Source organism: Macrobrachium nipponense, chromosome 33, assembly GCF_015104395.2.
Source record: "Macrobrachium nipponense isolate FS-2020 chromosome 33, ASM1510439v2, whole genome shotgun sequence".
Lineage (NCBI taxonomy): Eukaryota > Metazoa > Arthropoda > Malacostraca > Decapoda > Palaemonidae > Macrobrachium > Macrobrachium nipponense.
Genome location: NC_087219.1, coordinates 8,155,848 through 8,167,933, shown reverse-complemented (window position 1 = coordinate 8,167,933; position 12,086 = coordinate 8,155,848). Strand labels below are relative to the sequence as shown.

General features: G+C 43.1%; 1 protein-coding gene across 1 annotated transcript; it reads right to left on the bottom strand.

The window, feature by feature from the left end:
• Positions 1 to 8,639: 8,639 nt before the first annotated feature.
• LOC135202764 (uncharacterized) lies at positions 8,640 to 9,353 on the bottom strand. The gene has a single exon (XM_064232227.1). The coding sequence runs from the start codon at positions 9,351 to 9,353 to the stop codon at positions 8,640 to 8,642; it is 714 nt and encodes a 237-aa protein (XP_064088297.1).
• Between the last annotated feature and the right edge of the window lie 2,733 nt (positions 9,354 to 12,086).

Sequence of the window (12,086 nt, the reverse complement as noted above, 5' to 3'; positions counted from 1 at the left end):
CGTTAAGATAGAGTTCAAATCTTTACGCATATATATTTGGATATTTAATTAACCTATGGTTACGTTTTGCTTATCGATTTTATCGTGATTCCTTTTTTATATAATTTGTAACCCTTCCGACTTCTTATATTGACTCCACTTGTATCCATATTTATTTTATTTTTTTTTATATTTATTTATATATATATATATTTTTTTATATATATTTGATAAATTAATGGTTGGCTGAATATGTGGAAAAGTGTTCTAGTGGCGTACCGTATAAGGCTACTTGCGGTATCAAGATATGAATGATAAAGGTATTTAAAACCGCGAGAACTGCTATAATCCAGTTCGGATCCAATATCACGAGTTGTAACTCGTAAGACATTGACACTTTTTTATTTATCTCTTATTCTACCAAGCCGATTGACTGGGTGATACAATATATTATTGGTTTTCTTAATGGATAGGAATTCACACGAGTTAAGGAGATTATTGATTTACACCACTCGAGTCAGATTATCATGTGTTGAATTACATGTTTACTGATTTAGCACTCATAAATATTCCTAACGCATTCAATTGCGGTGTTTGTTTTTAGTGTTATTAATTCTATATAACGTGTCAAGGAACTATTAACACTAAGAAGTGTTTATTCCCTCTGTCAGACTCGTAATTCTGTTAATAATTCTACGTATATTCTTTCAAGGATTGATTTGGCACAGGATAGGCCCTTAACTGACAGGTGTCTTAGTGTGTCCCTTGTTTTCATGACACGTGTTACAATCAGTTATGTGCTTTTTATATCTGTAAGCATTGTAGGCCAGTAAAACAGTGATTTGGCTTTTTGTGACATAGTAGGGAACCCTGGATGACGGAATGCAACCAGTTTATGACGATTGTTATGAAAGAGATTATTACTACTACCTGGTCGTTAGTCATCTGCTGTGTTCTTCGGGTTTTCCTCGTCACGGACCTACATATAATATTACATTTGATTACATTATTCTGATACACATACTTTGAATATACTTTTGCTTTAGGGTTTCTGCTCGAAGTGTTTATTGTTTTTGCTTAGCCGCTGACCCTGTTTCCGTTCGCGTGTTTATTGTTGGTGTTTTTTATTGCTGCTGACTCTGTTTCCGTTCGAAATGTTTATTGTTTGGGTTATGTCTGTTGACTCTTGCTTTGTTCAGTTTGTAACAGTTCTGCGCTCCAACCCAGATATTCAATGCTCGCGATCTCTTGGGTTAAGGAATTTTCTTGTTTAGATATGGTTTTAACAATAGGCACGGATGTTTCTATATCTTTTAGTCTAGTTAATGGTTCTTTGCAGTATGGTGCGGGATTGCGGGAAAATGCGTCAGCTATGATAATTGCTTTCCCAGGTAGATATCTTATCTTGGCTCCAAAGACCTGAATGATCATTTGTCACCGAGTTCCTTTTGGACTGTGATTAAAGCCTTTGAAAAACTCGGTAAAGGACTCATGTTCAGTAAGGACTTTATCAGGATAGCCATAGATTATGAACTTAAAATGTACTAGTGAGTTAAAGATACCTAGCACTTCCTTGCCTATTACTGCATATTTACTTTCAGAGGGCTTTAGTTTACGTGAATAAAAAGCTATAGGAAAAAACTGTTTATCATATTACTGAAGTAGTACCCTTCTTACCCCTTGGCCTGAGGCGTCTGTTGCAATAAAAAAAAATTTCCTTATTTAAATCAGGGATTTTAAGTTAGGTGAGCTGCATTATTCCGCTTTTAAGATATCGAACGCCTGTTGATGCTTTTTAGGACCATAATAAATCTACGCTCTTCTTCGTAAGATCTGTTAAAGGAGCTGCTATGATTGAAGAGTTTCTATATTTGTATACGATTGTAATACCCACTACAGCGCAAAAGTGCTGTATCCCCCTTTTTATGTTAATAGGTACCGGAAGTTATGAATAGCCGACACCTTATCATGGACTACTTTAAGACCTTGACTAGACACATAAAACCTAGATAAACATGTTCGGTTTTTAAAAACTCACATTTAGATATTTTACTCTGAGATTATTTGTCTTTGTCTCTGTAGCACTAGCTCTAGTTTATGTGAATGTACTTCTAAGGTATTTAGAAAAGATTATAAGACCAACCATATAAGCATGTAGGGTATCCCCTAAAAGTCTCCAAACACTATATTGTAATTGGGGCGCAACGTAAGCCGGAGGCATACGTAAAAAATTGATAATGTCCCCTGAGTGTGCTGAAAACGGTGTATGAGGTACAATCACTTAGGTAATGGTATCAGGTAAAAGCTTTTAAGTAAGTCCAAGCTGGTGAAAAATTTATTCTAACCTAACAGAGATAAGATGTCGTCGGTACATGGCACTGGAAACTATCGGGAGTCGTTTCCTTGTTTAAGCGACAGAAATCTACGCAGATACGCCAAGTCCGATCTTTTATGGCATGACGTTTTGAGGGAAAATTATATGGGCTATTTGATTTCCTAATGGCTCCTATTACTAACATATTTCAACTTCGTCATTTATCTCTATTTTGAAATTGCATTGAGAGTCTATACGAAGGTACGTATATAGGTTTATGTTTGTCCTTAGACCTTATTTTGTGTTAAATTACATCCGTTTTTTTTTCCCAGAGATCACTCGCTAGTGGAGAAACTTCCTGGTATTCAGATAAAAGATAAAAAAAAAGTTTCTGCTGAATCATCTCTGCTTGAATGACTTTACTGATATTACTTTAGATAGAATATAAGAGAGATTCATCCACGACTGATTGGGCGGGATTAAAAATTAGCAACAATAAAAAAAAATGCTATATTTATATGTATAGGTTTTTGTGGATTACTATATTAACTTGTTGCTGCGAGTCAACCGTGTCTAGGGCTTTGTTCGCGGAAATCGTTATATTTCAGAGTGTCGGGAAGGATTAAAATTTCATTTCCCAGCAAAGTCTTTTTACACGCACTAAGACATTCGAGGGTGCATGCTTCTCGAGATTTTTTGCGTGCAACTGCGACTGCGGTTGTGGGAGAATTCTGTTGGGTCGTTGAACAATGTTACGATTTATGGAGACAAATGTATAGTTCCTTTATATAAGTTATTATTTGATTAATTGTCTCTTTTTTTTTTTTTTTTTTTTTTTTTTTTTTTTTGTTTTTTTTTTTTTTTTTTTTTTTTTTTTTCAAACTGATTCTAATATGTTTTGAAGGTTTATAGGATTTTCCTTTGATAAACACGCCTATTTTGCAGGATGTAAGATAATATTTTGTATACCCCTAGATGGATCTTACAATTACACTGGATACAGATCAATGTTTTTTATAACTATAGAGGTATCTGTAAGCGCTCGCTTATCCGGACTTCTCATTAGGGAAGTTCGAACAACAGACGGTGAGTCCGTAAATACAGGATATTACGTGTACTAAATAATAAAACAAGATATTCTAATTTTTTACGGCGTGTACAGTTGGGCTTAATCCACCACTACTTATAATAACTTATTGTATTAAAATTACTAGAACCTGCTCTGATTACTTGATACGGTCATGTGATTCATAGGAAAAATCCTTTTTAATTCAAAAAGGTATTGGCATAAAAATAAAAGGTATGGCATAATTGATCCAACATCACTTTTCCCCACTCTGCTAGAGTCGCTTAGTGTGTGGAATTTGCTATGCTTTGAACACTTCGGCAGATCTGACTGACCTTGACCGCTTGACTAGGTGACACAGTAACCGAGTTTGCTTGTTTGATTCTGAAAGGGCTACTGTTTCTATTTCTTTTTTTGTAATAATTAGGATCCTTCTCTTTATTACCATCGGCAACGTATTGTGTGTTTTTAGCATTATGTTGCTGGTTACGTATAAAGCAATGAATGACGAACTATTAGGCACTGAGCGATTACTATTAAGACAAGTTATCTCTACTGCATTCAATATTAACTGTTTGTAATTGCTGTTGTTTACTTCATTCTTTGCTAATTTTTGAAATAGTGAGGGACCCTGGTCAGCGCATTTAGCCTAATGAAAGTTTTTTATAGGCATGTTATTCCTTGCAATCCAGCCGTATTTTTAAAGTTAAGTTGAGTCACTGAGGTTCGATATTTTATATAACTCAAAAAAACTCAAGGCTAAAACTGCGATCGGGACTTGCAAAGGAGCATTTATTGTCATGACCCGAAATAGTGTTACCTCTAATTTATCTAGATTTGTACGGGTGTTCCACTTGTTTTTGAGTGTTTTCTAATCACTACGGTGCCTAACGACTCTATCCATGCATCTGTATAAATACAGACGTCCACTGTGTAAACGCACACTGTTTAATATGATTTGTTACGTAAGGGATTAATAATCACCCAAAATTATAAAATTAACGTAGTATATGATTATGATATTTCAGTAGAACTTCTGGAAACAGACACTCAAAGATAAAAAAAACTCGCAGTAGCGAAATCTCGATGATGTAGATAATTTCTGTAAAAAGGTAAGATTAAGAATGTCTCGTAACTTCAGCCACAGGAATAACGAATTCGACCTGCAAAGGAAACACTCAGTTACTCCAAATGAATAAAAAATTGTACTTAGCTTGCTTTTGTGGGAAGTCACGGTGTTCCGATAACGATGTGCCTTGGCCCTCCTCTTTAGCGGATGACCTGGTTTGGCTTGAGTTTTCCCCGTGCGCGTTGTTTCGATGATTCTAGCCCTTGAAGATCCGATGCTGCAGACGCATTCGGTTTGTTTCTTGAAGTGCCGGAAACGCTCACTAACGATGTTTTCTTGAATGATTCTAATGAGAGACGAAGCTTGCGTTGCCGTAGGAAAAGGACACGTCGGTTTTGTTTCTTGAAGTTATTCACTAAACGATGATACTAAGTTGCTTGAAGAATCTGCTGCTTTCGTCGTCGTTGAAGAGTTCTTATATGATACTTCCTTATTCTGATTTTTCTTCGGAGAAGTTGTAGAGTTCTTCTGGTCCACTGCCACCACTTTTAGAGCTGTTGCCTTGTATGATAAGGCGGCCCTTATGAAGGTTAATGTATAGACTTGCGATAATCTTATGCTAAGTCGGTTGGTATTGCACTTCCATGTTCAATGGAGTGTCTTGTGTTTGTAGATCACTTACGAAGTCGGTATTATCTTCTTGTTTATGACGACGATGTGCTAAACTCATGATGATTCGGTGAGGAGGTTCTTGTAGAAAACACGAAGTATAAAAATATATATATTCTTCTGAAGTTTTACATGGTGAAGATCAGGTATGATTGTACAAGTCTTCTAATAACGATAGCTTGATCGCTTCTGCCAATGATGATGGCTAATTCTATTCTCTCTACATGATAAAGCTTAGGTAAAGAGGTACAGGTCTTCTAATGACGATAGCTAACTCTCTTCTGCCCTACTACCATCTCGGTTACCAGTCATAAAGGAACAGACAGTAGTTCGAACATATGAACATACATACAAATGACATAGTTACATACGAACACACAATCAAATGAGACAAGCTACAGATCACGTAGGCCGTTTGAATTATAGGTCGCGGTAGTTGTCTCAAGCAGGGAGCTTGGACTAATGTTTATAAACAATTGAATGACTACAGGTGACGGCATGTTATCTTAGCCTACTTTTATTGTATACGTCATCTTTAGCGTCTCTAGTCTGATCACATTCCTGCAAGCAATCTGGTTGACCTCTTTAGTTTTAGTCTTTTATATATATGGACTAACATTCCATATTTTTATTATGTAAACACTTACATATATACATACATACCTCCTCCAGAACTTCTTCCTTGGCACGATGATGGAGCCAAAATGGCATTATAGGTTGTGAATCTGTGGAGTCACTAAGGCTTGCGGTACCCTCTGATATGAGTGAAGAGTCTTCTCTGACAGTGATTAGACGTGGGAAGGTTAACAGTTCCTCCTCTGAATCCCCCTCGGGAATGAGTCTGGGGTTGACTGGTAGGCTCACCTCTTCTGAAGTGAAGGAGGCAAGCAATGAAGCAGGAGGAGGTTGGCAGGATGCGGTGGAAACTCCTGTCTCTGGCACTGGATCAGGGCCAGGGTCACGATTGGAAGGAGGGACGTCAGCAACATCGGAGTCACTTGTCCCAAAAACCAATGCTTAGGATGGATCATCCAGCACGATGCATAGGTCCTGTGCATCTGGTAGTGGGAGCTGTGTCCAGGGAAGATAGGGTTACAGAAACTCATGCCCCAATATGACCTGATAGACTTCATGAAATTTTTCCACTAATCTCAGACGGCACAATGTGATTTCATAGTCTCCTTGTCCAATAGGGGTACTTTTACATTGAGGAGGACTGTGGGAATGGTATAGATGTTGCCATCTATTCATTCAAACTGGATTTCCTCGTCCTTCCTGACTTTGGCCCCCCTTGGCAGTGCCTTTCTTGAAATGAGGGAGACTGCGGCTTCTACTCTGGCTGTAGGATATGCCCAATGATAGGCTTCAGGAGACAAATCATCAGGGAGGGCGACATGGTAGTCATGGAGGAGGATTCCCTGGAAAGTCTCTTGCCATGGCTGGGCCCGAATCGGGCACTGGTCGGACGTCGCATCATGCCCCTGCATGCAACAACTAGTGCAAAACCTCAACATCCACCTCTTACCAGTAGTCGAGACTTGGGGTTTTGAAGCAGAGAAAGACATTTCCCTTCGGCTACACAGTAGAGGGTCAGTCAGGAGTGCCAGGAATAGCACTGGATGGGAGTGCCTCTGTGGTGAGTTGGCACTCACCTAGAGATCAGTTCTGCATCTGTAGTGATGTTCGTGATGACCAATGTCTGAAAAAGTCTAATGTCTGAAAAGACTGAGTACCTTGTAGCACTTGGGAAGTGTCCCGTAAGTTGGTGGCACTTCTTTGAATGGCACCTCCTTAATAAGGTGGTACTGTGGAGGAGTGTGCCATGCAGAGGTCACACTGATGGGCGATCCTGAAGGAGTGAATATCCTTATGGGTGGATAAGCAGGGATTTGGAGTGATCCTGCAGGATCCTGAAGGAGTTTATGAGCGGATACGCAAATGAATGGGCACTGTATGTCATATACAGGTGCAGAAGCACTTATGGAGGCCTTGTGTCCTTGATGGCACTAGTAGAGTGCTGGTGTGTTCTGTGGAATGACGCTTAATGCAGTATACTTAAATATACTCACTCCACTGGCTGCAGGCCTCCATGGCTCTTTGCCACCGCTACAAGAAGCTTCCAATGACTACGGTCCTGCACAACATACCACCAATCCCTCAGACCATCCACTCCAAGCTTTGTCATGACCTTTTTTATGTTATCAGACCATCTCATGCGGGGTCTTCCTGGAAGTTGTCTGCCCTCTGGTTGTCCTCTAGTAACCTGGCTTATCAGTCTATCCTTATGAGCTCTGGCCATATACCCTGCCCACCTCAGTCTTTGAGCCATAATTGTGCTTGTTATCAGGGGTACTTCTGCCATTTCCCTCAGATCATTATTATGCCTTCTTGCCCCATCTCTGCATCAAAGACCGGTCCACATATCCTCCTCAAGATCCCATTCTCAAACACTTCCGACCTTCGTTCTTAAATATACTAAAGGAAATGGAGTACTTCAGCAGCCTAGTCATTGGCAGTGCCTCAGATTAGTGGCACTGAAAAGGAAAAGCCTGACGTACACTTACAGCGGCTAGTTCTAGGAACTAGTGGCAGCTTCCTAATGAGGAAGTAAATGGGTTGCAGTTGCACTGGATGTGCTGTTTGGGACTTGCGGTATACACAAGTCTTGGGTAATAAAAGAAAAAGACCACTCACGCACGACAGGTAATATGGTTAATTTAAAGGCTCACTCTTTATTGCTGAAGTACTTCGATGAAAAAGATAAAAAGTTGGAGAACAAAATGTGATGGCTGGTGCATATATAAAAAGTGTGCACTCTGTGTAAATGTAATACACGAGAAAATTAATGAGGTATTTCTCTTGGCTTTAGGAATAATGCAGTTCTCTCTCTCTCTTTCTCTCTCTCTTGGAGAGCATAAGCAATGGTATATGACGAACTCTTTGCTTATTTTAAGCAATGATTTCAATTTAATATGATGCCATAGCATTGAATGATTTCTTTACGTAAGTTTGTAAAAGATTTGCTTATGAGTTGTACTTGAATAAGATGCACTGGCGATGAATGATTATTTTCATTAATTGTAAGCGAATTGCTTTTGAAAAATCATAAGAAATTCCTTAAAGTTATTTGCAAAGAGTTTTACTTTTAATTTACATAAGTTTGTAAGGTTTGGAGAGAGACACAGGTAGACAGGTATTGATAATCTATTTAAAGGTGAGCTCATACACGATCCAACCCGGATTTGTGTTTATTGACATACTGATTGACATGAATAGTATTTGCTACACTGAGTTAACATATATGAATGAAATGTCGGCAGCAAGACCACAAAGTGCTTAAATATGAGGTACAACGCAGACAAGAAAACTACATCTGTACATTTAAGCAAAATTCGTTGTCCTTACAAATACTCCCCCCTCCCACACAAGACAATGGTTATGGCAGTGAACATTGGATGATGCATGGGAATTGGGAGGCCGAATACTAGTCGCTGTAGTGTATCAGAGGGTGGAGGTGCCCATTGTCCATGACACTAACTGCCTCAGGAGGCTCTCGTCATTTGTGATCTCCGGGGGTCCAGCGGCAGGATTCCGCCCTTGGAGCGAATCCTGGGGGGTTCAACTGCTGTCTTCGGATGGCCACGGCGCCGTTGGCATAGTCTGGGGATTTCGGGGGAAGGAAGGTGTTCTGGTGGTGTTCTGGGGCGGCTGGTGGGTCCATCTTCAGTGGTGCCCTCCTCTGTCAGGAAAGCTGGCTTCAACCTGTCGATGGAGACCCAATCCTCTCGTCCGTTGATACACAGGAGGTAGGCCTTTTCCGAGCGGTGGAGAAGTGGGAACAGGCCACGGCATGGTCTTGTCAGGGGCGGCCGGTACACGTCGTGGCAGACGAAGACGTTCTTACTTGTTTCTAGGGACTTGGGCCGGAAATGACTTGCCCTGTCAGAGAAAGTCTTGAGGCAGGGGGGGAATTTCCCTGTTGATTCTTGCAGTCTGGCGTTCGGAATGTCCTCAGTTGACGATGGGAAGAACTCTCCTGGGACTGGCAAGGTTTCCTTGTAGACTTTCTCTGTATGTGATGCTTCGCCATTGGCCCTCGGAGCAGTGCAGGGGCTGAGGAGGACCCAAGGTAGCTGCATCTTCCAATTATTGCCAGCGCAACTTGCCATCAGGGATGCCTTGAGGGAGTGATGGAACCTCTCCACTATACCATTGGCTGTGGGGTTGTAGGCGGTTCTGTGGTGCGACGTCCCCATCCATCAAGCGGGCCAGGGCGGCCCACAGTTCTGACAGAAAACAGCTACTCGGTCTTCCGTGATGTTGTCCGGCACTCCAAAACGGCTGATTCAGCTGGAGGGAAGGGCTTCCGCACAGGCCTGGGTGGTGGCCTCTGTCATAGGTGTTGCTTTGGGCCATCTGGTGGACCGATCAATGACAGTGAGGAGGTATCTGTGACCTCCTGACGGAGGAAGGAGCCCTATGATGTCTACCAGGATATGGCCGAATCTCCGCTTGGGCTGGGGAAAACTGCCGATTCCTGACTCGGTGTGCCTGCCGATCTTGCTCATCTGGCATGGGATGCATTGTCTCACCCATTTCCGAGAATCCTTTCGGATGCCGTGCCACACAAACTTTTCTGTCAGGAGGCAAGTTGTTGTTTGACCCGACAGATGCGAGAGGCCGTGGATGATTTTGAAGACCTTCTTTCGCCGGAATGCTGGGATTAGCAGGCGAGGGCGACCTGTGCTGACATTGCAGAGTAGTGTCATTGGCGACGGGCCAAAGGGCACAGCTTTCCACTTGAGGGAGGTGATTGCAGTTCGATAGGCTGGCACCTCAGGATCAGCTGCTTGTTCCCGAGCTAAGTCTTTATAGTTGACCCTGAGGTGGACTGAGCTGATTTTGACATGGGAAAGGGCATCATCCACAGGGTTTCTCCTGCCAGGGATGTAGCAGATGGTGCATCCGAACTCCGCTATGGCTGCGAGGTGGCACTGTTGTCTGGCGGACCAGGCATCTACTACTTTGGTAAAGGCATGAATCAATGGTTGGTGGTCTGGTCTGATGGTAAAAGGGTTCCCCTCCAGCAGGTAGCGGAAATGCTGAACAGCCCGATAGAACGCTAGTAATTCCCGGTCAAATGTGCTGTATTGGGTCTGGGCGAGCTGCAACTTCCTGCTGAAGAAGGCGAGTGGTTGGGGCACTGGGTGAATCACCTGCCCCAGGACTGCTCCACAGGTGACATTGCTGGCATCAGTGGTGAGCTGTAAGGGTGCTGCGGGATCTTGGTGAGCCAAGAGGCGGTCACTCTTGAAAGAGATGTCTTCGTCTGCAGGGAGGCTTGTTGCTGCGCTGTCACCCACACCAGCTTCTTCAGTTTCCCCTTCAGGCCCTCCGTCAGGGGGGACATGGTGCGGGCAATGTCTGGTATGAATCGGTGGTAGTAATTCCCCATCCTGATGAACTCCTGCAGTGCCTTGAACGTGGTTGGCGTCGGGAATTTTTCTACGGCGGCTACCTTTGACGTCATGGGATGGATGCCTTCTGCAGAGATCATGTGCCCCAGGAAGTCCACCTCCTCAGAGCCGAAAGTACACTTGACGAAACGGACAACTAATTCATTCTCCTAAAGGTGCTGCAAAACAGCTTGGATGTGTCGCAGATGTTCTTGCAGTGACCTGGAAAAAATGAGGATGTTGTCCATGTACCACTCGCAGAAGGGCAGGTCTCCTGTTATGCTTCCATCAGTCGCTGGAAGATGGCTCCAGCGTTCCTCAGGAGTAGGCAAAGATGTAGGACCCGAACAGCGTGATCATGGCTGTCTTCAGGTTTGACCGGTACCTGAAAATATGACTTGAGAAGGCCCATTTTTGTAAAAAGTGTTGCCCCATGAAGGGCCCCTGTCAGGTCCTGCATGTTCGGCAAGGGGTAATGATCTGCAATAGTTATTAAATTCAGCCAACAGTAGCCCCCACAAGATCTCCAGGTCCCGTCTGCCTTCTTGACCATGTGGATGGGTGATGCCCACAGGGTGGAGGTCTTCCTGCAGATGCCCATCTGCTCCATCTATATGAAGGCCCTTTTGGCTTCTTGGAGAAGGTTTGGCTGCAATCCTCCTCTGAAGGTGGGAACACTGACTGCATAGTTTTGGTGTCTACTAACATCTTCCTGCTGGAGATCTCGTCGTGAACATAGAAACCTACGGGTTGTGGCTTCTGAAAAAGCACAGCCATGGCTGCTGATTTGGGGTGGGTGCCTTCCCTGTTTTTTGACTGGTTGTATGAGCATGGTTTTTTGCACCATTTGGTGTATTTGCCAAATTTCCTATAGTAGAAACACCATGCTGGGTTTCCACCTCGCTGCTGTCAGGGATCCTTTTTGTATGGCGTTGATTTCTCCCAATTTTGCTCCTTCTGCGTCGTCCTCTATCCGGCAGTTGGTCGAAGGCGTCGATGGGGTGGAAAAGGTGGCCGCCCTTGAGGACTCGGCCAGTCTGTGAGCCTTGGCGACGAATTCCTCATCGGATAGAGCCTGGATCTCCGTTACTTGCTTCCTTACCTCTGGTTCCAACTGACGGAGGAATATCTGCTTAAGGCTGATTTCCTTGCATTGTCAATTGTCGTCCAACTCCAGCAGGAGGATGAGGTCTATCAGTCTATTCCAGGAGACCTGTGGGTCTTTATCTCGTATGGGGTTTGTTACCAGGTCGAGGATTTGGGCGGCTCTGTCAATGGTGGGAAGGGAGAAGGTGTCGACCATCTTCGTCTTTAGATGGGTTAGTGTATCGCATATGACTGCATGATCATCCGTGGGCACATCTGCTCATAGGCTTTGTCTGTCCTGGCCGATGCAATGAAGTGAGCCTTCAGGACTTCGTCAGAGATGCCCGCAATCCGGAACTGGCTTTCTGTACTCATGAACCAAGTGGCTGGATTCTTGGTGGCAAACGGTGGCAGCTTCACAGAATGAGATGCTTCTGCCCTCTGGGG

Coding starts and splice junctions, on each gene's coding strand:
- LOC135202764 (XM_064232227.1), bottom strand. CDS start 9,353: ATGGGGACGTCGCACCACAGAACCGCCTACAACCCCACAGCCAATGGT.